The sequence below is a fragment of the Pelodiscus sinensis genome, chromosome 33 (genome assembly GCF_049634645.1).
Source record: "Pelodiscus sinensis isolate JC-2024 chromosome 33, ASM4963464v1, whole genome shotgun sequence".
NCBI lineage: Eukaryota > Metazoa > Chordata > Testudines > Trionychidae > Pelodiscus > Pelodiscus sinensis.
In genome coordinates, this window is record NC_134743.1 from 4,419,965 (window position 1) to 4,444,879 (window position 24,915).

Here is a 24,915-nt window from a genome sequence, read left to right on the forward strand (position 1 = left end):
AAAGGTTCACATTATGGGAACGGTATATTACTCATTGTAGTTATATGATGGCCTTTTAGATATTCATCAACATAGCTAGCAAATAATTTGGAACATACTGCGGATGTACTTTTATCTTTTCAATTCATATCCAATGAGCTACATTTTTCACAAATAAAAAGCTACTGCTTTCAATATTCCGCTGTTCACTGAATAAGTTAGCCTGTAACAGACATCAGTAGTTAATCATAATAAGTACTTTTTAAAAAAGACGTCACTTCCTTGCTTTTAGAAAAGAAGATGGAAGAGCGGTTGAAGGCCGAGATTCAAGGCAGTCAGGAGGCCATCAAGAAGTTATTGGATGAGAAATTAAATGGGTTCCAAACACAGTCTGAAGCCCAGCTACGAAATCAGATTGAACAGCTGACTGCTGAATTGTCCTGCATTGATCAAAAAGTTTCCAAGGAGAAAGAAAGAAATCTCCAAACTGTAGACAGCATGCAGTTTGCCATCAGAGATGAGCTGCAGCAACAGATAAGATTCCTAGACAAGAAATTCTCAACTTCCGTACCCAACCCTGAAATTAGCCGTATGGAGATGAAATTGGACCAGCTGGAAAAGTCAGGTAAGAAAACCTAATTTTATGCATAGACCTGAGACCGATGTCCTTCTCTTCCTTCATTGGTCAAGCTCTTTCACAGAGACTACTTGCCTCCGAGGTTCACGACAACCCTCAAGTTAGCCCCTTTCTTCAGGTGTCTGTGGGTGTGGGGTGGACGGAGAATTTAGAAATGCCGGTTCTCAAGCTTCCCCAAAGAAGAGCTGCTGAGAAGGTACCCACACCACGTTGTGGTCAGGGCTTTCTTTTCAGCATCGTTTCTAATACAGAGAAAAGATTGGGGTTTGTACCTCAGCTCAGACTTAAGCTATTTCTAGAATACATCAAAGCTTCCGTTTCCAGACGTTATCGTTCCCCTCCATAATTTCCTCATGCACAATAAGGATTAAACTATGTTGTTATCCAGTGCAGTCATCCAAAGTATTTGAAAAAAAGAACTGGATACATTCATGGAGCTTTGGTGCATCAGTACTTCTTAGACAGCATGGGTAGGAATGGTGTCCCTTGCCTCTGCTTGTCAGAGGCTGGAACGGGTGACAAAGGACAGATCGCGAGAGGATGACCTGTTCTGTTCACTTCCTCTGGGGCATCTGGCAGTGACGGCGGTCGGCAGACAAAATACTGGGCTAGATGGAGCCTTGGTCTGACCCAGTATGGCTTTTACGTTCTTGAAGTTCTTGGAAATTAGAAGCAATTTCTTAGACAAGGTGTTCCCAATTCTGCTGAGAGGAGGTTGTGTGTTTGCGTGTGTGTGTCTGTTTTTGCAAGATGTGTTAGTTTTCCCATGGAAATGGCACTGCACAGAAAGCGAGGCTGTTTGTTTGTTTGTTTGTTTGTTTGTTTGTTTGTTTGTTTTCCCCAAGTTGGTCAATGGCATGGAGCCCCTTTCAGCAGCTAAACTTCCCATTTGTCACGGCAACATTACTACTGCCCTCTTCTGAGTCCAGGCACCGCCTGTCAATTAAAAAGAAGTTCTAATCTTTGCCCAAGCTTGTGGATTTCTTTGATATTCCCATACTACACCCAGTGACAGCCTGTTGTCTGGAAAAGAGGATTTTAGAATACACAGGTTCAAGGAACCCATGTCTCTCCATTTACAATTCAAGGTCATTGGGATCTCCCTCCCTCTCTCCCCGCTCCCAAATTTCTCACATTGCAGTGTGTTGGAGTTAGACACATTCGGTTCAAGCACAATACCTCTGCCATGTTGTGTAGTTGGTAACGCACAATATAACAACTATAAATTACCGGAGACCATGAGGTGAAGCTCACTCGTTCCACTTATGTGAGAAAGGTTCACATTATGGGAACGGTGTATTACTCATTGTAGTTATATGATGGCCTTTTAGATATTCATCCACATAGCTGGCAAATAATTTGGAACATACTGCAGATGTACTTTTCTCTTTTCAATTCATATCCAATGAGCTACATTTTTCACAAATAAAAAGCTACTGCTTTCAATATTCCGCTGTCCACTGAATAACGTAGCCTGTAACAGACATCAGTAGTTAATCAAAATATGTACTTTTAAAAAAGACATCACTTCCTTGCTTTTAGAAAAGAAGATGGAAGAGCAGTTGAAGGCCGAGATTCAAGGCAGTCAGGAGGCCATCAAGAAGTTATTGGATGAGAAATTAAACGGGTTCCAAACACAGTCTGAAGTCCAGCTACGAAATCAGATTGAACGGCTGACTGCTGAATTGTCATGTATTGATCAAAAAGTTTCCCAGGAAAAAGAAAGAAATCTCCAAACTGTAGACAGCATGCAGTTTGCCACCAGAGATGAGCTGCAGCAACAGATAAGTCTCCTAGACAAGAAATTCTCAACTTCCGAACCCAACCCCGAAATTAGCCGTATGGAGATGAAATTAGACCAGCTGGAAAAGTCAGGTAAGAGAACCTAATTTTATGCATAGACCTGGGACCGATGTCCTTCTCTTCCTTCATTGGTCAAGCTCTTTCACAGAGACTACTTTCCTCCGAGGTTCACGACAACCCTCAAGTTAGCCCCTTTCTTCAGGTGTCTGTGGGTTTGGGGTGGAGGGAGAATTTAGAAATGCCGGATCTCAAGCTTCCCCAAAGAAGAGCTGCTGAGAAGGTACCCACACCACGTTGTGGTCAGGGCTTTCTATTCAGCATCGTTTCCAATACAGAGAAAAGATTGGGGTTTGTACCTCAGCTCAGACTTAAGCTATTTCTAGAATACATCAAGGCTTCCGTTTCCAGACGTTATCGTTCCCCTCCATAATTTCCTCATGCACAATAAGGATTAAACTATGTTGTTATCCAGTGCAGTCATCCAAAGTATTTGAAAAAAAAACTGGATACATTCATGGAGCTTTGGTGCATCCGTACGTCTTAGGCACCATAAGTAAGAATGGTGTCCCTTGCCTCTGCTTGTCAGAGGCTGGAACGGGTGACAAAGGACAGATCGCGTGAGGATGACCTGTTCTGTTCACTTCCTCTGGGGCATCTGGCACTGACGGCGGTCGGCAGACAAAATACTGGGCTAGAAGGAGCCTTGGTCTGACCCAGTATGGCTTTTACGTTCTTGAAGTTCTTGGAAATTAGAAGCCATTTCTTAGACAAGGTGTTCCCAATTCTGCTGAGAGGAGGTTGTGTGTTTGCGTGTGTGTGTCTGTTTTTGCAAGATGTGTTAGTTTTCCCATGGAAATGGCACTGCACAGAAAGCAAGGCTGTTTTGTTTGTTTGTTTGTTTGTTTGTTTGTTTGTTTGTTTGTTTGTTTGTTTGTTTTCCTCAAGTTGGTCAATGGCATGGAGCCCCTTTCAGCAGCTAAACTTCCCATTTGTCACGGCAACATTACTACTGCCCTCTTCTGAGTCCAGGCACCGCCTGTCAATTAAAAAGAAGTTCTAATCTTTGCCCAAGCTTGTGGATTTCTTTGATATTCCCATACTACATCCAGTGACAGCCTGTTGTCTGGAAAAGAGGATTTTAGAATACACAGATTCAAGGAACCCATGTCTCTCCATTTACAATTCAAGGTCATTGGGATCTCCCTCCCTCTCTCCCCGCTCCCAGAATTCTCACATTGCAGTGTGTTCGAGTTAGACACATCCGGTTCAAGCACAATACCTCTGCCATGTTGTGTAGTTGGTAACGCACAATATAACAATTATAAATTACCGGAGACCATGAGGAGAAGCTCACTCGTTCCACTTATGTGAGAAAGGTTCACATTATGGGAACGGTGTATTACTCATTGTAGTTATATGATGGCCTTTTAGATATTCATCCACATAGCTGGCAAATAATTTGGAACATACTGCGGATGTACTTTTCTCTTTTCAATTCATATCCAATGAGCTACATTTTTCACAAATAAAAAGCTACTGCTTTCAATATTCCGCTGTTCACTGAATAAGGTAGCCTGTAACAGACATCAGTAGTTAATCAAAATAAGTACTTTTTAAAAAAGACGTCACTTCCTTGCTTTTAGAAAAGAAGATGGAAGAGCGGTTGAAGGCCGAGATTCAAGGCAGTCAGGAAGCCATCAAGAAGTTATTCGATGAGAAATTAAACGGGTTCCAAACACAGTCTGAAGCCCAGCTACGAAGTCAGATTGAACGGCTGACTGCTGAATTGTCCTGCATTGATCAAAAAGTTTCCCAGGAGAAAGAAAGAAATCTCCAAACTGTAGACACCATGCAGTTTGAAAGCAGAGATGAGCTGCAGCAACAGATAAGTCTCCTAGACAAGAAATTCTCAACTTCCGAACCCAACCCCGAAATTAGCCGTATGGAGATGAAATTAGACCAGCTGGAAAAGTCAGGTAAGAGAACCTAATTTTATGCATAGACCTGGGACCGATGTCCTTCTCTTCCTTCATTGGTCAAGCTCTTTCACAGAGACTACTTGCCTCCGAGGTTCACGACAACCCTCAAGTTAGCCCATTTCTTCAGGTGTCTGTGGGTGTGGGGTGGACGGAGAATTTAGAAATGCCGGTTCTCAAGCTTCCCCAAAGAAGAGCTGCTGAGAAGGTACCCACACCACGTTGTGGTCAGGGCTTTCTATTCAGCATCGTTTCTAATACAGAGAAAAGATTGGGGTTTGTACCTCAGCTCAGACTTAAGCTATTTCTAGAATACATCAAAGCTTCCGTTTCCAGACGTTATCGTTCCCCTCCATAATTTCCTCATGCACAATAAGGATTAAACTATGTTGTTATCCAGTGCAGTCATCCAAAGTATTTGAAAGAAAGAACTGGATACATTCATGGAGCTTTGGTGCATCAGTACTTCTTAGAGAGCATGGGTAGGAATGGTGTCCCTTGCCTCTGCTTGTCAGAGGCTGGAACGGGTGACAAAGGACAGATCGCGTGAGGACGACCTGTTCTGTTCACTTCCTCTGGGGCATCTGGCACTGAAGGCGGTCGGCAGACAAAATACTGGGCTAGATGGAGCCTTGGTCTGACCCAGTATGGCTTTTATGTTCTTGAAGTTCTTGGAAATTAGAAGCCATTTCTTAGACAAGGTGTTCCCAATTCTGCGGAGAGGAGGTTGTGTGTGCGTGTGTGTGTGTCTGTTTTTGCAAGATGTGTTAGTTTTCCCATGGAAATGGCACTGCACAGAAAGCGAGGCTGTTTGTTTGTTTGTTTGTTTGTTTGTTTCTTTGTTTGTTTGTTTGTTTGTTTGTTTGTTTGTTTGCTTGTTTGTTTGTTTGTTTTCCCCAAGTTGGTCAATGGCATGGAGCCCCTTTCAGCAGCTAAACTTCCCATTTGTCACGGCAACATTACTACTGCCCTCTTCTGAGTCCAGGCACCGCCTGTCAATTAAAAAGAAGTTCTAATCTTTGCCCAAGCTTGTGGATTTCTTTGATATTCCCATACTACACCCAGTGACAGCCTGTTGTCTGGAAAAGAGGATTTTAGAATACACAGGTTCAAGGAACCCATGTCTCTCCATTTACAATTCAAGGTCATTGGGATCTCCCTCCCTCTCTCCCCGCTCCCAGAATTCTCACATTGCAGTGTGTTCGAGTTAGACACATCCGGTTCAAGCACAATACCTCTGCCATGTTGTGTAGTTGGTAACGCACAATATAACAATTATAAATTACCGGAGACCATGAGGAGAAGCTCACTCGTTCCACTTATGTGAGAAAGGTTCACATTATGGGAACGGTGTATTACTTATTGTAGTTATAAGATGGCCTTTTAGATATTCATCCACATAGCTGGCAAATAATTTGGAACATACTGCGGATGTACTTTTCTCTTTTCAATTCATATCCAATGAGCTACTTTTTTCACAAATAAAAAGCTACTGCTTTCAATATTCCGCTCTTCACTGAATAAGGTAGCCTGTAACAGACATCAGTAGTTAATCAAAATAAGTACTTTTTAAAAAAGACGTCACTTCCTTGCTTTTAGAAAAGAAGATGGAAGAGCGGTTGAAGGCCGAGATTCAAGGCAGTCAGGAGGCCATCAAGAAGTTATGGGATGAGAAATTAAACGGGTTCCAAACACAATCTGAAGCCCAGCTACGAAATCAGATTGAACGGCTGACTGCTGAATTGTCCTGCATTGATCAAAAAGTTTCCCAGGAGAAAGAAAGAAATCTCCAAACTGTAGACACCATGCAGTTTGCCATCAGAGATGAGCTGCAGCAACAGATAAGTCTCCTAGACAAGAAATTCTCAACTTCCGAACCCAACCCCGAAATTAGCCGTATGGAGATGAAATTGGACCAGCTGGAAAAGTCAGGTAAGAGAACCTAATTTTATGCATAGACCTGGGACCGATGTCCTTCTCTTCCTTCATTGGTCAAGCTCTTTCACAGAGACTACTTGCCTCCGAGGTTCACGACAACCCTCAAGTTAGCCCCTTTCTTCAGGTGTCTGTGGGTGTGGGGTGGAGGGAGAATTTAGAAATGCCGGTTCTCAAGCTTCCCCAAAGAAGAGCTGCTGAGAAGGTACCCACACCACGTTGTGGTCAGGGCTTTCTATTCAGCATCGTTTCTAATACAGAGAAAAGATTGGGGTTTGTACCTCAGCTCAGACTTAAGCTATTTCTAGAATACATCAAAGCTTCCGTTTCCAGACGTTATCGTTCCCCTCCATAATTTCCTCATGCACAATAAGGATTAAACTATGTTGTTATCCAGTGCAGTCATCCAAAGTATTTGAAAAAAAAACTGGATACATTCATGGAGCTTTGGTGCATCCGTACGTCTTAGGCACCATAAGTAAGAATGGTGTCCCTTGCCTCTGCTTGTCAGAGGCTGGAACGGGTGACAAAGGACAGATCGCGTGAGGATGACCTGTTCTGTTCACTTCCTCTGGGGCATCTGGCACTGACGGCGGTCAGCAGACAAAATACTGGGCTAGATGGAGCCTTGGTCTGACCCAGTATGGCTTTTACGTTCTTGAAGTTCTTGGTAATTTGAAGCCATTTCTTAGACAAGGTGTTCCCAATTCTGCTGAGAGGAGGTTGTGTGTGTGTGTGTGTGTGTGTCTGTTTTTGCAAGATGTGTTAGTTTTCCCATGGAAATGGCACTGCACAGAAAGTGAGGCTGTTTGTTTGTTTGTTTGTTTGTTTGTTTTTTGTTTGTTTGATTGTTTATTTTCCCCAAGTTGGTCAATGGCATGGAGCCCCTTTCAGCAGCTAAACTTCCCATTTGTCACGGCATCATTACTACTGCCCTCATCTGAGTCTAGGCACCGCCAGTAAATTAAAAAGAAATTCTAATCTTTGCCCAAGCTTGTGGATTTCTTTGATATTCCCATACTACACCCAGTGACAGTCTGTTGTCTGGAAAAGAGGATTTTAGAATACACAAGTTCAAGGAACCCATGTCTCTCCATTTACAATTCAAGGTCATTGGGATCTCCCTCCCTCTCTCCCCGCTCCCAAATTTCTCACATTGCAGTGTGTTGGAGTTAGACACATCCGGTTCAAGCACAATACCTCTGCCATGTTGTGTAGTTGGTAACGCACAATATAACAATTATAAATTACCGGAGACCATGAGGTGAAGCTCACTCGTTCCACTTATGTGAGAAAGGTTCACATTATGGGAACGGTGTATTACTCATTGTAGTTATATGATGGCCTTTTAGATATTCATCCACATAGCTGGCAAATAATTTGGAACATACTGCAGATGTACTTTTCTCTTTTCAATTCATATCCAATGAGCTACTTTTTTCACAAATAAAAAGCTACTGCTTTCAATATTCCACTGTCCACTGAATAACGTAGCCTGTAACAGACATCAGTAGTTAATCAAAATATGTACTTTTTAAAAAGACATCACTTCCTTGCTTTTAGAAAAGAAGATGGAAGAGCAGTTGAAGGCCGAGATTCAAGGCAGTCAGGAGGCCATCAAGAAGTTATTGGATGAGAAATTAAACGGGTTCCAAACACAGTCTGAAGTCCAGCTACGAAATCAGATTGAACAGCTGACTGCTGAATTGTCATGTATTGATCAAAAAGTTTCCCAGGAAAAAGAAAGAAATCTCCAAACTGTAGACAGCATGCAGTTTGCCACCAGAGATGAGCTGCAGCAACAGATAAGTCTCCTAGACAAGAAATTCTCAACTTCCGAACCCAACCCCGAAATTAGCCGTATGGAGATGAAATTAGACCAGCTGGAAAAGTCAGGTAAGAGAACCTAATTTTATGCATAGACCTGGGACCGATGTCCTTCTCTTCCTTCATTGGTCAAGCTCTTTCACAGAGACTACTTGCCTCCGAGGTTCACGACAACCCTCAAGTTAGCCCCTTTCTTCAGGTGTCTGTGGGTTTGGGGTGGAGGGAGAATTTAGAAATGCCGGTTCTCAAGCTTCCCCAAAGAAGAGCTGCTGAGAAGGTACCCACACCACGTTGTGGTCAGGGCTTTCTATTCAGCATCGTTTCCAATACAGAGAAAAGATTGGGGTTTGTACCTCAGCTCAGACTTAAGCTATTTCTAGAATACATCAAAGCTTCCATTTCCAGACGTTATCGTTCCCCTCCATAATTTCCTCATGCACAATAAGGATTAAACTATGTTGTTATCCAGTGCAGTCATCCAAAGTATTTGAAAAAAAAACTGGATACATTCATGGAGCTTTGGTGCATCCGTACGTCTTAGGCACCATAAGTAAGAATGGTGTCCCATGCCTCTGCTTGTCAGAGGCTGGAACGGGTGACAAAGGACAGATCGCGTGAGGATGACCTGTTCTGTTCACTTCCTCTGGGGCATCTGGCACTGACGGCGGTCGGCAGACAAAATACTGGGCTAGAAGGAGCCTTGGTCTGACCCAGTATGGCTTTTACGTTCTTGAAGTTCTTGGAAATTAGAAGCCATTTCTTAGACAAGGTGTTCCCAATTCTGCTGAGAGGAGGTTGTGTGTTTGCGTGTGTGTGTCTGTTTTTGCAAGATGTGTTAGTTTTCCCATGGAAATGGCACTGCACAGAAAGCGAGGCTGTTTGTTTGTTTGTTTGTTTGTTTGTTTGTTTTCCTCAAGTTGGTCAATGGCATGGAGCCCCTTTCAGCAGCTAAACTTCCCATTTGTCACGGCAACATTACTACTGCCCTCTTCTGAGTCCAGGCACCGCCTGTCAATTAAAAAGAAGTTCTAATCTTTGCCCAAGCTTGTGGATTTCTTTGATATTCCCATACTACACCCAGTGACAGCCTGTTGTCTGGAAAAGAGGATTTTAGAATACACAGATTCAAGGAACCCATGTCTCTCCATTTACAATTCAAGGTCATTGGGATCTCCCTCCCTCTCTCCCCGCTCCCAGAATTCTCACATTGCAGTGTGTTCGAGTTAGACACATCCGGTTCAAGCACAATACCTCTGCCATGTTGTGTAGTTGGTAACGCACAATATAACAATTATAAATTACCGGAGACCATGAGGAGAAGCTCACTCGTTCCACTTATGTGAGAAAGGTTCACATTATGGGAACGGTGTATTACTCATTGTAGTTATATGATGGCCTTTTAGATATTCATCCACATAGCTGGCAAATAATTTGGAACATACTGCGGATGTACTTTTCTCTTTTCAATTCATATCCAATGAGCTACATTTTTCACAAATAAAAAGCTACTGCTTTCAATATTCCACTGTTCACTGAATAAGGTAGCCTGTAACAGACATCAGTAGTTAATCAAAATAAGTACTTTTTAAAAAAGACGTCACTTCCTTGCTTTTAGAAAAGAAGATGGAAGAGCGGTTGAAGGCCGAGATTCAAGGCAGTCAGGAGGCCATCAAGAAGTTATTCGATGAGAAATTAAACGGGTTTCAAACACAGTCTGAAGCCCAGCTACGAAGTCAGATTGAACGGCTGACTGCTGAATTGTCCTGCATTGATCAAAAAGTTTCCCAGGAGAAAGAAAGAAATCTCCAAACTGTAGAAAGCATGCAGTTTGAAACCAGAGATGAGCTGCAGCAACAGATAAGTCTCCTAGACAAGAAATTCTCAACTTCCGAACCCAACCCCGAAATTAGCCGTATGGAGATGAAATTGGACCAGCTGGAAAAGTCAGGTAAGAGAACCTAATTTTATGCATAGACCTGGGACCGATGTCCTTCTCTTCCTTCATTGGTCAAGCTCTTTCACAGAGACTACTTGCCTCCGAGGTTCACGACAACCCTCAAGTTAGCCCCTTTCTTCAGGTGTCTGTGGGTTTGGGGTGGAGGGAGAATTTAGAAATGCCGGTTCTCAAGCTTCCCCAAAGAAGAGCTGCTGAGAAGGTACCCACACCACGTTGTGGTCAGGGCTTTCTTTTCAGCATCGTTTCTAATACAGAGAAAAGATTGGGGTTTGTACCTCAGCTCAGACTTAAGCTATTTCTAGAATACATCAAAGCTTCCGTTTCCAGACGTTATCGTTCCCCTCCATAATTTCCTCATGCACAATAAGGATTAAACTATGTTGTTATCCAGTGCAGTCATCCAAAGTATTTGAAAGAAAGAACTGGATACATTCATGGAGCTTTGGTGCATTAGTACTTCTTAGAGAGCATGGGTAGGAATGGTGTCCTTTGCCTCTGCTTGTCAGAGGCTGGAACGGGTGACAAAGGACAGATCGCGTGAGGACGAACTGTTCTGTTCACTTCCTCTGGGGCATCTGGCACTGACGGCGGTCGGCAGACAAAATACTGGGCTAGATGGAGCCTTGGTCTGACCCAGTATGGCTTTTACGTTCTTGAAGTTCTTGGAAATTAGAAGCCATTTCTTAGACAAGGTGTTCCCAATTCTGAGGAGAGGAGGTTGTGTGTGTGCGTCTGTGTGTCTGTTTTTGCAAGATGTGTTAGTTTTCCCATGGAAATGGCACTGCACAGAAAGCGAGGCTGTTTGTTTGTTTGTTTGTTTGTTTGTTTGTTTGTTTGTTTGTTTTCCCCAAGTTGGTCAATGGCATGGAGCCCCTTTCAGCAGCTAAACTTCCCATTTGTCACGGCAACATTACTACTGCCCTCTTCTGAGTCCAGGCACCGCCTGTCAATTAAAAAGAAGTTCTAATCTTTGCCCAAGCTTGTGGATTTCTTTGATATTCCCATACTACACCCAGTGACAGTCTGTTGTCTGGAAAAGAGGATTTTAGAATACACAAGTTCAAGGAACCCATGTCTCTCCATTTACAATTCAAGGTCATTGGGATCTCCCTCCCTCTCTCCCCGCTCCCAAATTTCTCACATTGCAGTGTGTTGGAGTTAGACACATCCGGTTCAAGCACAATACCTCTGCCATGTTGTGTAGTTGGTAACGCACAATATAACAATTATAAATTACCGGAGACCATGAGGTGACGCTCACTCGTTCCACTTATGTGAGAAAGGTTCACATTATGGGAACGGTGTATTACTCATTGTAGTTATATGATGGCCTTTTAGATATTCATCCACATAGCTGGTAATAATTTGGAACATACTGCAGATGTACTTTTCTCTTTTCAATTCATATCCAATGAGCTACATTTTTCACAAATAAAAAGCTACTGCTTTCAATATTCCGCTGTCCACTGAATAACGTAGCCTGTAACAGACATCAGTAGTTAATCAAAATATGTACTTTTAGAAAAGACATCACTTCCTTGCTTTTAGAAAAGAAGATGGAAGAGCAGTTGAAGGCCGAGATTCAAGGCAGTCAGGAGGCCATCAAGAAGTTATTGGATGAGAAATTAAACGGGTTCCAAACACAATCTGAAGCCCAGCTACGAAATCAGATTGAACAGCTGACTGCTGAATTGTCATGTATTGATCAAAAAGTTTCCCAGGAAAAAGAAAGAAATCTCCAAACTGTAGACAGCATGCAGTTTGCCACCAGAGATGAGCTGCAGCAACAGATAAGTCTCCTAGACAAGAAATTCTCAACTTCCGAACCCAACCCCGAAATTAGCCGTATGGAGATGAAATTAGACCAGCTGGAAAAGTCAGGTAAGAGAACCTAATTTTATGCATAGACCTGGGACCGATGTCCTTCTCTTCCTTCATTGGTCAAGCTCTTTCACAGAGACTACTTGCCTCCGAGGTTCACGACAACCCTCAAGTTAGCCCCTTTCTTCAGGTGTCTGTGGGTTTGGGGTGGAGGGAGAATTTAGAAATGCCGGTTCTCAAGCTTCCCCAAAGAAGAGCTGCTGAGAAGGTACCCACACCACGTTGTGGTCAGGGCTTTCTATTCAGCATCGTTTCCAATACAGAGAAAAGATTGGGGTTTGTACCTCAGCTCAGACTTAAGCTATTTCTAGAATACATCAAAGCTTCCGTTTCCAGACGTTATCGTTCCCCTCCATAATTTCCTCATGCACAATAAGGATTAAACTATGTTGTTATCCAGTGCAGTCATCCAAAGTATTTGAAAAAAAAACTGGATACATTCATGGAGCTTTGGTGCATCCGTACGTCTTAGGCACCATAAGTAAGAATGGTGTCCCTTGCCTCTGCTTGTCAGAGGCTGGAACGGGTGACAAAGGACAGATCGCGTGAGGATGACCTGTTCTGTTCACTTCCTCTGGGGCATCTGGCACTGACGGCGGTCAGCAGACAAAATACTGGGCTAGAAGGAGCCTTGGTCTGACCCAGTATGGCTTTTACGTTCTTGAAGTTCTTGGAAATTAGAAGCCATTGCTTAGACAAGGTGTTCCCAATTCTGCGGAGAGGAGGTTGTGTGTTTGCGTGTGTGTGTCTGTTTTTGCAAGATGTGTTAGTTTTCCCATGGAAATGGCACTGCACAGAAAGTGAGGCTGTTTGTTTGTTTGTTTGTTTGTTTGTTTGTTTGTTTGTTTTCCCCAAGTTGGTCAATGGCATGGAGCCCCTTTCAGCAGCTAAACTTCCCATTTCTCACGGCAACATTACTACTGCCCTCTTCTGAGTCCAGGCACCGCTTGTCAATTAAAAAGAAGTTCTAATCTTTGCCCAAGCTTGTGGATTTCTTTGATATTCCCATACTACACCCAGTGACAGCCTGTTGTCTGGAAAAGAGGATTTTAGAATACACAGATTCAAGGAACCCATGTCTCTCCATTTACAATTCAAGGTCATTGGGATCTCCCTCCCTCTCTCCCCGCTCCCAGAATTCTCACATTGCAGTGTGTTCGAGTTAGACACATCCGGTTCAAGCACAATACCTCTGCCATGTTGTGTAGTTGGTAACGCACAATATAACAATTATAAATTACCGGAGACCATGAGGAGAAGCTCACTCGTTCCACTTATGTGAGAAAGGTTCACATTATCGGAACGGTGTATTACTTATTGTAGTTATATGATGGCCTTTTAGATATTCATCCACATAGCTGGCAAATAATTTGGAACATACTGCGGATGTACTTTTCTCTTTTCAATTCATATCCAATGAGCTACTTTTTTCACAAATAAAAAGCTACTGCTTTCAATATTCCGCTGTTCACTGAATAAGGTAGCCTGTAACAGACATCAGTAGTTAATCAAAATAAGTACTTTTTAAAAAAGACGTCACTTCCTTGCTTTTAGAAAAGAAGATGGAAGAGCGGTTGAAGGCCGAGATTCAAGGCAGTCAGGAGGCCATCAAGAAGTTATGGGATGAGAAATTAAACGGGTTCCAAACACAATCTGAAGCCCAGCTACGAAATCAGATTGAACGGCTGACTGCTGAATTGTCCTGCATTGATCAAAAAGTTTCCCAGGAGAAAGAAAGAAATCTCCAAACTGTAGACACCATGCAGTTTGCCATCAGAGATGAGCTGCAGCAACAGATAAGTCTCCTAGACAAGAAATTCTCAACTTCCGAACCCAACCCCGAAATTAGCCGTATGGAGATGAAATTGGACCAGCTGGAAAAGTCAGGTAAGAGAACCTAATTTTATGCATAGACCTGGGACCGATGTCCTTCTCTTCCTTCATTGGTCAAGCTCTTTCACAGAGACTACTTGCCTCCGAGGTTCACGACAACCCTCAAGTTAGCCCCTTTCTTCAGGTGTCTGTGGGTGTGGGGTGGAGGGAGAATTTAGAAATGCCGGTTCTCAAGCTTCCCCAAAGAAGAGCTGCTGAGAAGGTACCCACACCACGTTGTGGTCAGGGCTTTCTTTTCAGCATCGTTTCTAATACAGAGAAAAGATTGGGGTTTGTACCTCAGCTCAGACTTAAGCTATTTCTAGAATACATCAAAGCTTCCGTTTCCAGACGTTATCGTTCCCCTCCATAATTTCCTCATGCACAATAAGGATTAAACTATGTTGTTATCCAGTGCAGTCATCCAAAGTATTTGAAAGAAAGAACTGGATACATTCATGGAGCTTTGGTGCATCAGTACTTCTTAGACAGCATGGGTAGGAATGGTGTCCCTTGCCTCTGCTTGTCAGGGGCTGGAACGGGTGACAAAGGACAGATCGCGTGAGGATGACCTGTTCTGTTCACTTCCTCTGGGGCATCTGGCACTGACGGCGGTCGGCAGACAAAATACTGGGCTAGATGGAGCCTTGGTCTGACCCAGTATGGCTTTTATGTTCTTGAAGTTCTTGGTAATTTGAAGCCATTTCTTAGACAAGGTGTTCCCAATTCTGCTGACAGGAGGTTGTGTGTGTGCGTGTGTGTGTCTGTTTTTGCAAGATGTGTTAGTTTTCCCATGGAAATGGCACTGCACAGAAAGCGAGGCTGTTTGTTTGTTTGTTTGTTTGTTTGTTTTCCCCAAGTTGGTCAATGGCATGGAGCCCCTTTCAGCAGCTAAACTTCCCATTTGTCACGGCAACATTACTACTGCCCTCTTCTGAGTCCAGGCACTGCCTGTCAATTAAAAAGAAGTTCTAATCTTTGCCCAAGCTTGTGGATTTCTTTGATATTCCCATACTACACCCAGTGACAGCCTGTTGTCTGGAAAAGAGGATTTTAGAATACACAGGTTCAAGGAACCCATGTCTCTCCATTTACAATTCAAGGTCATTGGGATCTCCCTTCCCCGCTCCCAGAATTCTCACATTGCAGTGTGTTGGAGTTAGACACGTCTGGTTCAAGCACAATACCTCTGCCATGTTGTGTAGTTGGTAACGCACAGTATAACAAGTATAATTTACCAGAGACCATGAGGAGAAGCTCATTCGTTCCACTTATGTGAGAAAGGTTCACATTATGGGAACGGTGTATTACTCATTGTAGTTATATGATGGAGTTTTAGACATTCATCCACATAGCTGGCAAATAATTTGGAACATACTGCGGATGTACTTTTCTCCTTTCAATTCATATCCAATGAGCTACATTTTTCACTAATAAAAAGCTACTGCTTTCAATATTATGCTCTTCACTGATTAATTTAGCCTTTAACAGACATCAATAATTAATCAAAATAAGTACTTTTTAAAAAAGACATCACTTCCTTGCTTTTAGAAAAGAAGATGGAAGAGCGGTTGAAGGCCGAGATTCAAGGCAGTCAGGAGGCCATCAAGAAGTTATTGGATGAGAAATTAAACGGGGTCCAAACACAATCTGAAGCCCAGCTACGCAATCAGATTGAACGGCTGACTGCTGAATTGTCCTGCATTGATCAAAAAGTTTCTCTGGAAATAGAAAGAAAACTGAATACTATAGAAAGGATGCAGTTTGCCTCCAGAGATGAGCTCCAGGAACAGATAAGTCTCCTAGATAAGAAACTCTCAACTTCTGAACCCAACCTTGAAATTAACTATGTGGAGAAGAAATTAGACCATCTGAAAAAGTTGGGTAAGAGAAACTAATTTTACGCATAGAACTGGGACCAATGTCCTTCTCTTCCTGGTCAAGCTCTTTCAGAGACTCCTTGCCTCCGAGGTTCACAACAACCTTCAATTTAGCCCCTTTCTTCAGGTGAATGTGTGTGGTTTGTGGGTGGGGGGTGGAAGGAGAATTTAGAAATGCCTGTTCTCAAGCTTCCCCAGAGAAGAGCTGCTGAGAAGGTACCCACACCATTTGTGGTCAGGGCTTTCTATTCAGCATCGTTTCTAATACAGAGAAAAGATTGGGGTTTGTACCTCAGCTCAGACTTAAGCTATTTCTAGAATACATTAAAGCTTCCGTTTCCAGACGTTATCGTTCCCCTCTATAATTTCATCAAGTACAGTAAGGATTAAACTATGTTGTTATCCAGTGCTGTCATCCAAAGTATTTGAAAAAAAGAACTAGATACATTCATGGAGATTCGGTGCATCAGTACTTCTTAGGCAGCATTGGTAGGAATGGTGTCCCTTGCCTCTGTTTGTCAAAGGCCTGAAAAGGGTGACAATGGACAGATCGCGTGAGGATGACCTGTTCTGTTCACCTTCTCTGGGGCATCTGGTACTGACGGCGGTCGGCAGACAAGATACTGGGCTAGCTGGAGGCTTGGTCTGACCCAGTATGGCTTTTATGTTCTTTAAGTTCTTGGTAATTTGAAGCTATTTCTTAGACAAGGTGTTCCCAATTCAGCTGAGAGGAGGTTGTGTGTGTGCGTGTGTGTCTGTTTTTGTAATTTGTCATGGAAATGGCACTGCACAGAAAGCGAGGCTGTGTTGTTTGTTTGTTTGTTTGTTTGTTTGTTTGTTTGTTTGTTTGTTTGTTTTTCCAAACTCAGGCAATTGCATAGAATCAATTCGTCAGAGAATCAGAGACCAGGAAGGTTCTCAGGAGGATATGAAGTGCAGCCCTCTGCTCAAAGCATATCCAAACTGAAGTAAATCAGTCCAAACACATTTTTGTAAAGCTTTGACTTAAAATCCTTGTGGGATGAGGATTTCACCAACTCCCTCTCAGTACTTTACCATCCTGCTTGTAAAATAAATTTCTCTTTTATTCAACCTAGAGCTCTCCCAGTTTAGCTTGAGACCCTTGCTCCTTGTTTTGCCGTCCTTCATTCCTGTGAACAATCTTTCTCCATCCTCTCTTTGGAACATTTCTTCAGGAAGTCAAAGGCTACCCTCACTCTGCTCTTTTGCAGGCTAAACAAATTCAAATCACTCAATCTCTCCTAATTCATCATGTGCTCCAGTACTTTCATCATTTTGTCGCCCCCCGCTGGACCCTCTTCAATGCATCTGCATCGTTTCTATATTGGGGGCCTGGCACTGGACACAATACTCCAGATGTGGCCTCACCAGAAGTGAATAAAGGGAAATAATCACTTCTCTGGATCTGCTGGCAATACTCCTCCTAATGCTCTCAAATATACCATTAGTCTTCTTGGCTACAAGGGCACACAGTTGACTCACATCCAGCTTTTATGCACCTTAATCCTCAGGTTTTTTTCTGCTGAAAAGCTACTTAGTCAGTTGGTTCCCAGCTTCTAACAATGCTTGCTGTTCTTCTGTCCCAAGTGCAGGAGTCTACACTTGTCGTTGTTGAAGTTCATCAGATTTCTTTTGGGCCTATCCTCTCATCTGTCCAGGTCACTCTGGACCCTGTCCCTGTCTTCCAGCATGTCTATCTCTCCTGCTAGTTTAGTGTCATCTGCAAACTTTCTGAGGGTGCAATCCGGCCTCTAATCCATAGAATTAAAGAATCATAGAATACTAGGACTGGAAGGGATCTCGAGAGGTCATCGAGTCCAGTCCCATGGCCTCATGGCAGACCAAATACTGTCTAGACCATCCCTGATAGACATTTATCTAACGTACTCTTAAATATCTCCAGAGATGGAGATTCCACAACCTCCCTGGGCAACCTCCCTCCAGGTCTTTAATAAAAATGTTGAACAAGACTGGCCCTAGAACTGATCCTTGGGGTACTCCACTAGAAACTGATAGTCAACCTGACGTAGAGGTGTTGATCACGACCCTTGGGGCCTGGCCTTCTAGCCAGCTTCCTACCATCTTATCCAATCCATACTCTCTTAACTTGCTGTCCAAAATATTGTGGGAGACCATATCAAAAGCTTTGCTAAAGTCAAGGTATATCACAATCACTGACTTTCCCATATCCACAGATCCAGTTATCTCATCATAGAAGCTAATCAACTTGCCCATGTTGAGTCCATGCTGACTATTCCTGATCACTTTCTCTTCTTCCAAGTACTCCATGGCTTCCTCCATGACTTTTCCAGGGACTTGGGTAAGGATGACCAGTCTGTAGTTCCCTGGATTGTCCTCTTCCCTTTTTTAAAGTTGGGCACTACATTCAGAAGCCCAGCTTCAAAATCTTCTCTTAGGGGGTATGTCTACACTACAATGTTAGTTTGAACTAATGGACATTAGTTCGAACTAACATTCATAGCCGCTATACTAGCGCTCCGCTAGTTCGAATTTGAATCGAACTAGCGGAGTGCTTAGTTCGAACTAGGAAAACCTCATTTTACGAGGATTAAGCCTAGTTCGAATTTACTAGTTCGAATTAAAGGGTGTGTAGCCCCTTAATTCAAACTACTGGGAGGCTAGCCCTCCCCAGGTTTCCCTGGTGGCCACTCTGGCCAACACCAGGGAAACTCTATGCCCCCCTCCCGGCCCCAGACTCCTTAAAGGGGCACGGGCTGGCTACGGTGCCCGTGCCAGGTGCAAGCCTGCCAGCAACCAGCCAGCAGACCCTGCACCTGGCACGGCACAGAGCCACCCACCCGATATCCCCCAGCCCACCCCCTCTTCCTGGGACCAGGCTGGCGGGAGCTTGCCCTGGACCACAAGAGGCGGGCACCTTCCTGGGCTAGTGCGGACATCGTGGACCTTGTCCATGATCTCCGCACTAGGCACAGGAAAGTGGCCGTCTAGGGCAGGAGAGCTGCCAGCCTGACCACCCAGGAGCAGGTGTGCATGAAAATCAAGGGGGTCCACTGAGACCCCCGACCCTGAGCCCTGAGCTTACAATGGCCGTCCTGTGTCAGACCAAAGGTCCATCTAGCCCAGTAGCTTGTCTGCCGACAGTGGCCAACCCTAGGGACCCTGGAGGGGATGGACCGAAGATAGTGACCAAGCCATTTGTCTCGTGCCATCCCTCTCCAGCCTTCCACAAACTTTGGGCAGGGACACCACTCCTACCCACTGGCTAAGACTACTCCATGGACCCAACCTCCATGACTTGATCTCACTTCCCTTTAAACTCTGTTCTAGTTGTAGCCTTCACAGCCACCTGCAGCAAGGAGTTACACAGGTTAACTATTTGCTTTGTGAAGAACAACTTTCTCTTACTAGTTTGAAGCCTGCTACCCATTCCTTTCCTTTGGTGTCCTCTAGTCCTTCTTTATGGGAACTCATGAAGAACTTTTCTGTATGCACCCTCTCCACCCAACTCCTGCTTTTAGATACCTCTATCCTGTCCCCGCTCCATCTCCTCTTTTCTAAGCTGAACAGTCCCAGTCTCTTTAGCCTCTCTTCATCTGGGACCTGTTCCCAACCCCTGATCATGTTAGTTGCCCTCCCCTCTCCCAGCTTTTCTCTTCCCCTCTCCCACCTCCTTTTCCCAGTCTCCCCCAGTTTTGTTCAATAAAGACAGATTCCATTTTTGAACACAATTGTCCTTTATTTTGTACATCAGGAAGGGGGGCTAGGGAAGGGTAAGTGGAAGGAGGTGAGGGAGAAAATGGGTACGAGCCCCCGATGGGGAGGACTGGGCTGGCTCTGCGGGCTTCTGGGGGTGGAAGCTCTCCTGCAGCCCCCCGATTGCCCCCTCTACCCAGATCGCAGCCTGCGGCAAGTGCAGCCGGTCTGATGGCTGAGTGGTGTGATGCGCCCAGTGTGGGTACACCGAGCAATCCAAGCAAGGACTGCTTTGCAAGCGGGGCACCCCTTAGAACTGTCTGTCCGGGGTGGGGGTCGGGACCCTTTAAGCGCAGCCCTCGGCTAGCCTGAGACAGCATCTCCACGGTCTAAGTCCTCCTCTGATGCCCTGCTGGCACTGCTTCCGGCCATCATTAAGCCCTGTTCAGGGTCCACTCAATGTGGACTTGCTAGTTCGAATTAGCAAAACGCTAATTCAAACTAGTTTTTAGTTCTAGACGTGTTAGTTCGAATTAGCTTAGTTCGAATTAACTAATTCGAACTAAGTTAGTTCGAATTAACGTTGTAGTGTAGACGTACCCAGGCATAGAAAAACAAATGAAATAGCTGACTCCTCAGTTGTCCTGCACTGATCAAAAAGTTTCACAGATAATAGAAAGAAAACTGAAAACTTTATACAACATGCAGTTTGCCAAAATTCATGAGCAGCAGCATGAGCAAGAGAACACAAGTAAGAGAAGGCAATTTTTTATAAATATGTTTTTATATAAACTTACACAAAATTTAATTGTTAATCCAGAGTAGCATAGAGGTCAGAGATCAGGCAGGAGGCATAAACAATCTGTTGAAAAAAAGCCTTTCTTTCTCAACAGATCCCCCTCTAGACTGCCCCTTTTTGCTGACAGAGTGCTGAGTCGGCAAAACATGGCGGCCATTTTTATGCAAATTATGCACAGGATATTTAAATCCCTGCCTCATTTGCAATGTTGACCTGCCTAATCTGCATCCCTCTGCCGACAGAGGGATGCACTCTAGTCATACCCTTAGTGCCATGTTTTTCCCTTGCAGAATGTTGAAACCAGACACGCCCAACTAAGGGAGTCCATGGAAACGTCCCTAGGTCCAATTTTCAGCAATGCCCTAATATGTCTATGTGTTTTTGAGAATGCACTGTGATCTGGCATCACCTGCATCTTTGAATGCGGACAAGATAAGCATGTTGAGGCATTAATTGCAGATGGTAGAGGACAGATGCTATGGGAAACCTTTTTCCCCTCTTTAGTCCCTTTTCCCTTCCCCATCCACAGAGGTGGGTCCCATCAACAAAGTTTGGGCGCTGCTCTTCCCACGAACCAGAATATACAGCCACATGATCCAGATAGTCTACTACAATTTCACCAAATCCAGCTAGCAGATTATCTGCAAGTTTTAGAACAATGTGGGTACAATGCACAGCCCAAAAGAGAGTACATTAAATTCATACAGCTCCACATATGTAATGCAGGCTGACCTTTCCTTGGATGACTCAGCCAGAGGTACTTGCCAATATCCCTTTGTTAAGTCTAGGGTGGAGATGAATTGGGTGCAACCCAGTCTCTCCAATAGCTCATCTGTGCACGACAATGGATAGTTGTATGGGCAACTTACAGAATTTAACTTATGGTAGTTGACACAAAAGTGAATTTCTCCATTTGGTTTGAGGACTAGGACCTCCATAGAGGTCCTTATGCTTTCAGAGGGGTAAATGACACCCATCTCTTGCATGCCCTTGATCTCTTTCTCTATAGCCACCTTGGCTGAAGAAGCCATCCGGTACGATGGGCTCTGATCCAGTGAATTTCACCTGAGTTAATGGAGTAGTAAGCCCGTTTAATCTGTCCTGGGCGGGGCAAAGGGTGGGGAGAAGACTGAAAAGTTTGGTGTGAAGCAGGTGCACAGTTCCTGGATCTTCTGTTGTTTCTCATTGCTGAGGGTCACCTCTTCAATGCTACCTTTGCCTTTCCAGTCATAGTAGGCTCCTTCAGGCCACTCAGCATCATCCCTCTCATGAATCATGAACTGAAGAACCTTTAATTCTTGGGAATGAAAGGGCTTTAGAGAATTAACATGGTATATATTAGCCTTAAATTAGGGTCTGGAAATGATAGAAGGTTAACTGCTACTATGTACTCTTGGATTCTGACTGGTTCATCCCTGAATGTTTCCATTTAACTGGCCAGGAATGCCTTCAAGTCCATGAACTGTCATTCATGTTAAAATTCGACACTTGCCAACAAGGACTTAACAAGAATTTGAACTATCTCACCCATTACCAAGACAGTTTCCCCAATTATCACCTGTAATACCATTAACTCACAAACATCCCACTCTCCCTACCTTTAATATCATCAATTCACAGACACTTACCTTCCTTCCTCCCCCTCTCCCCCCCCCCCCGCATCCCCCTTCTGTTCTGCAATGTGATTTGTCCTTTTCATATTTGTTCATTTTTTAAATTGTATCCTTTGGTATATATGGTTGTGACTACTTTCTTCCACTATTTGATCTGAGGAAGTGGGTCTGGCCCACGAAAGCTCATCATCTAATAAACCATCTTGTTAGTCTTTAAAGTGCTACATTGTCCTGCATTTTGCTTCAACTACCCCAGACTAACACGGCTACATTTCTATCACTATTCAAGTCCATGATTTGCTCTCGGACCTTGAAGGAACATTCTCTGGCATGTTTATCATACCAGGCCTTCTGTTCTTGCAGAGACTTCTTCAAGTTTTGTTGAGGAAGGAGTCTCTGATGGTGTTTTCCAGTTTGCCCATAAAATCCAAAATGTCAGTTGCTGGAGAAGGGGTAAGTTCCTTCATTTGCTGATTCAATAATTGCAATGGGCCTTTAACCTCATGGCCAAAATCAAATTCAAAGCATGCAAATACTAAACTGGGATGGGGTAAAGTGTGTGGGAAAGCAGTAACTATTGTAGCACCAGGTGCCAGTCACTGGAGTCTTCATTCATGAATTTGCATATCATGGCTCCCAAAGTTCTGTTGTATTTCTCTACCAGGTCATTCGTCCAGTGGTGGTAAGGGGTGGCAACCAAGTGTTTCACTCCATGAGCGTCCCAAAGAAGTTCTGTGTTTCCTGCAGGATGTTAATTCCTGACTCAGTAAGGATCTTGGAGGGCCAACCTACCCTGACAAAAATATCTGTTGGTGTTTAGAACAAGATCTTGGCCATGGTGGTCCCTAGAGCAGGCCATTGGGTGACAAAATCCATGAAAGCCAGTTATACTGTATTCCTCTTGATGTCTGTCATTTTAGGAAAAGGACCCAGAATAGCCACTCTAGAATGGAACTTCTGTTATGGGAAGTGGCTGGAGAGCTGTCTAGACCTGGTGTTGAGGCTTTCCCCCCACTGGCACACCTCACAAAACCAGACATAACTATACACATCCTTGCCCATCCTTTCCCAATGGAATGACTTTCCCAATTGGCCTTTGGTTCTATTTACCCCAGCATGAACACTAGAATCATAGAATCATAGAACCATAGAGCTGGAAGAGACCTCAGAAGGTCATCGAGTCCAGCCCCCTGCACTAGGCAGGACCAATCCCAATTAAATCAACCCGGCCAGGGCTTTGTCAAACCGAGACTTAAAAATCTCTTCGGATGGAGACTCAGCTACTTCCCTAGGTAACCCATTCCAGTGCTTCACCACCCTCCTAGTGAAATAGTTTTTCCTAATATCCAACCTGAACCTCTCCCACCACACCTTGAGACCATTGCTCCTTGTTCTGCCATCTGTCACTACTGAGAACAGCCTTTCTCCATCTGCTTTGGAAGCTCCCTTCAGGAAGCTGAAGGCTGCTATCAAATCCCCCCTCACTCTTCTCTTCTGCAGATTAAACAGACCCAACTCCCTCAATCTCTCCTTGTAAGTCACATGCTCCAGCCCCCTAATCATTTTTGTTGCCCTCCGCTGGACCCTCTCCAATGTGTCCACATCCTTTTTGTAGTGGGGGGCACAGAACTGGACACAATACCCCAGATGTGGCCTCACTAGAGCCGAATAAAAGGGAATAATGACATCTCTGGATCTGCTGTCAATGCTCCTCTCAATGCAACTTAATATGCCATTAGCCTTCTTGGCTACAAGGGCACACTGTTGACTCATATCCAGCTTCTCATCCACTGTAACCCCCATATCTTTTTCTTCCGAACTACTACTTAGCTGGTCTGTCCCCAGCCTGTAACAATGCTTGGGATTCTTCTATCCCAAGTGCAGGACACTGCACCTGTTCTTGTTGAACCTCATCAGATTTCTTGCGGCCTAATCCTCCAATTTGTCTAAGTCACTCTGGACCCTATACCTGCCCTCGAGGTTATCTACCTCTCCCCCTAGCTTAGTGTCATCTGCAAACTTGCTGAAGGTGCAATCTATCCCTTCATCCAGGTCATTAATAAAGATATCGAACAAAACTGATCCTAGAACCGAACCTTCAGGCACTCTGCTAGAATCCAACCGCCATCCTGACATCTAGCTGTTGATCACTACACGCTGGGCCCGACCTTCTATCCATCTTTCTATCCATCTTACCATCCTATTTATCCAATCCACATTCCCTTAACTTGCTGGCAAGAATATTGTGGGAGACCGTATCATAAGTCTTGCTAAAGTCACATCCACTGACTTTCCCAGGTCTACAGAGACAATTATCTCATCATAGAAGTTGATCAGATTGGTCAGGCATGACTTCCCCTTTGTGAATCCATGCTGACTATTCTTGATCATTTTCCTCTCTTCCAAGTGACTCAAAATGGATTCCTTAAGGATCCCTTCCATGATTTTTCCAGGGACCGAGGTAAGACTGACCGGTCTATAGTTCCCTGGATCGTCCTCCTTCCCTTTTTTGAAGATGGGCACTACATTTGCCTTTTTCCAATCATCTGGGATCTCTCCCCATCTCCATGACTTTTCAAAGATAATGGCCAAAGGCTCCTCAATGACATTTGCCAACTCCCTCAGTACCCTTGGATGCATTAAGTCCGGAGCCATGGACTTGTGTACATTTAGCTTTTCTAAATAGTTCCTAACTTGTTCTTTACCCACCCAGGGCTGCTCTTCTTCATCCCATCTTGCATCACTGAGTGCATTAGTCCGGGAACTGACCTTGTCCGTGAATACAGAGGCAAAGAAAGCATTGAATACTTCAGCTTTCCCTACATCATCTGTCACTAGGTTACCTCCTTCATCCAGTAGGAGCCCCACGCCCTCTCTGATCACCTTCTTCTTGTTAACATGCCTGTAGAAACCTTTCTTGTTAACCTTTACATCCTTTGCCAGTCGCAATTTCAATTGCATTTTTGCCTTCCTGATAACCCTCCGGCATTCTCGAGCTATACCTTTATAGCTCTCCCTGGTCATTTGTCCAAGTTTCCACTTTTTGTAAGCTCCCTTTTT

General features: G+C 44.1%; 2 protein-coding genes across 2 annotated transcripts in view; both read left to right on the forward strand.

Moving 5' to 3' along the window:
* The window catches only part of LOC102452563 (uncharacterized), a 41,475-nt gene extending 31,408 nt beyond the window's left edge, over positions 1-10,067 (forward strand). Inside the window, exons 12-18 of the mRNA XM_075914277.1 lie at positions 272-604; positions 2,159-2,491; positions 4,063-4,395; positions 5,995-6,327; positions 7,894-8,226; positions 9,773-9,983; positions 10,028-10,067. Of these exons, the coding sequence (XP_075770392.1) occupies positions 272-604; positions 2,159-2,491; positions 4,063-4,395; positions 5,995-6,327; positions 7,894-8,226; positions 9,773-9,983; positions 10,028-10,067 (1,916 nt within the window). The remainder of the gene's footprint in view (positions 1-271; positions 605-2,158; positions 2,492-4,062; positions 4,396-5,994; positions 6,328-7,893; positions 8,227-9,772; positions 9,984-10,027) is intronic.
* The window catches only part of LOC142823418 (uncharacterized), a 29,651-nt gene continuing 14,749 nt past the window's right edge, over positions 10,014-24,915 (forward strand). The window contains exons 1-4 of the mRNA XM_075914445.1: positions 10,014-10,105; positions 11,663-11,995; positions 13,550-13,882; positions 15,419-15,751. Of these exons, the coding sequence (XP_075770560.1) occupies positions 10,072-10,105; positions 11,663-11,995; positions 13,550-13,882; positions 15,419-15,751 (1,033 nt within the window). The 5' untranslated portion in view covers positions 10,014-10,071. The remainder of the gene's footprint in view (positions 10,106-11,662; positions 11,996-13,549; positions 13,883-15,418; positions 15,752-24,915) is intronic.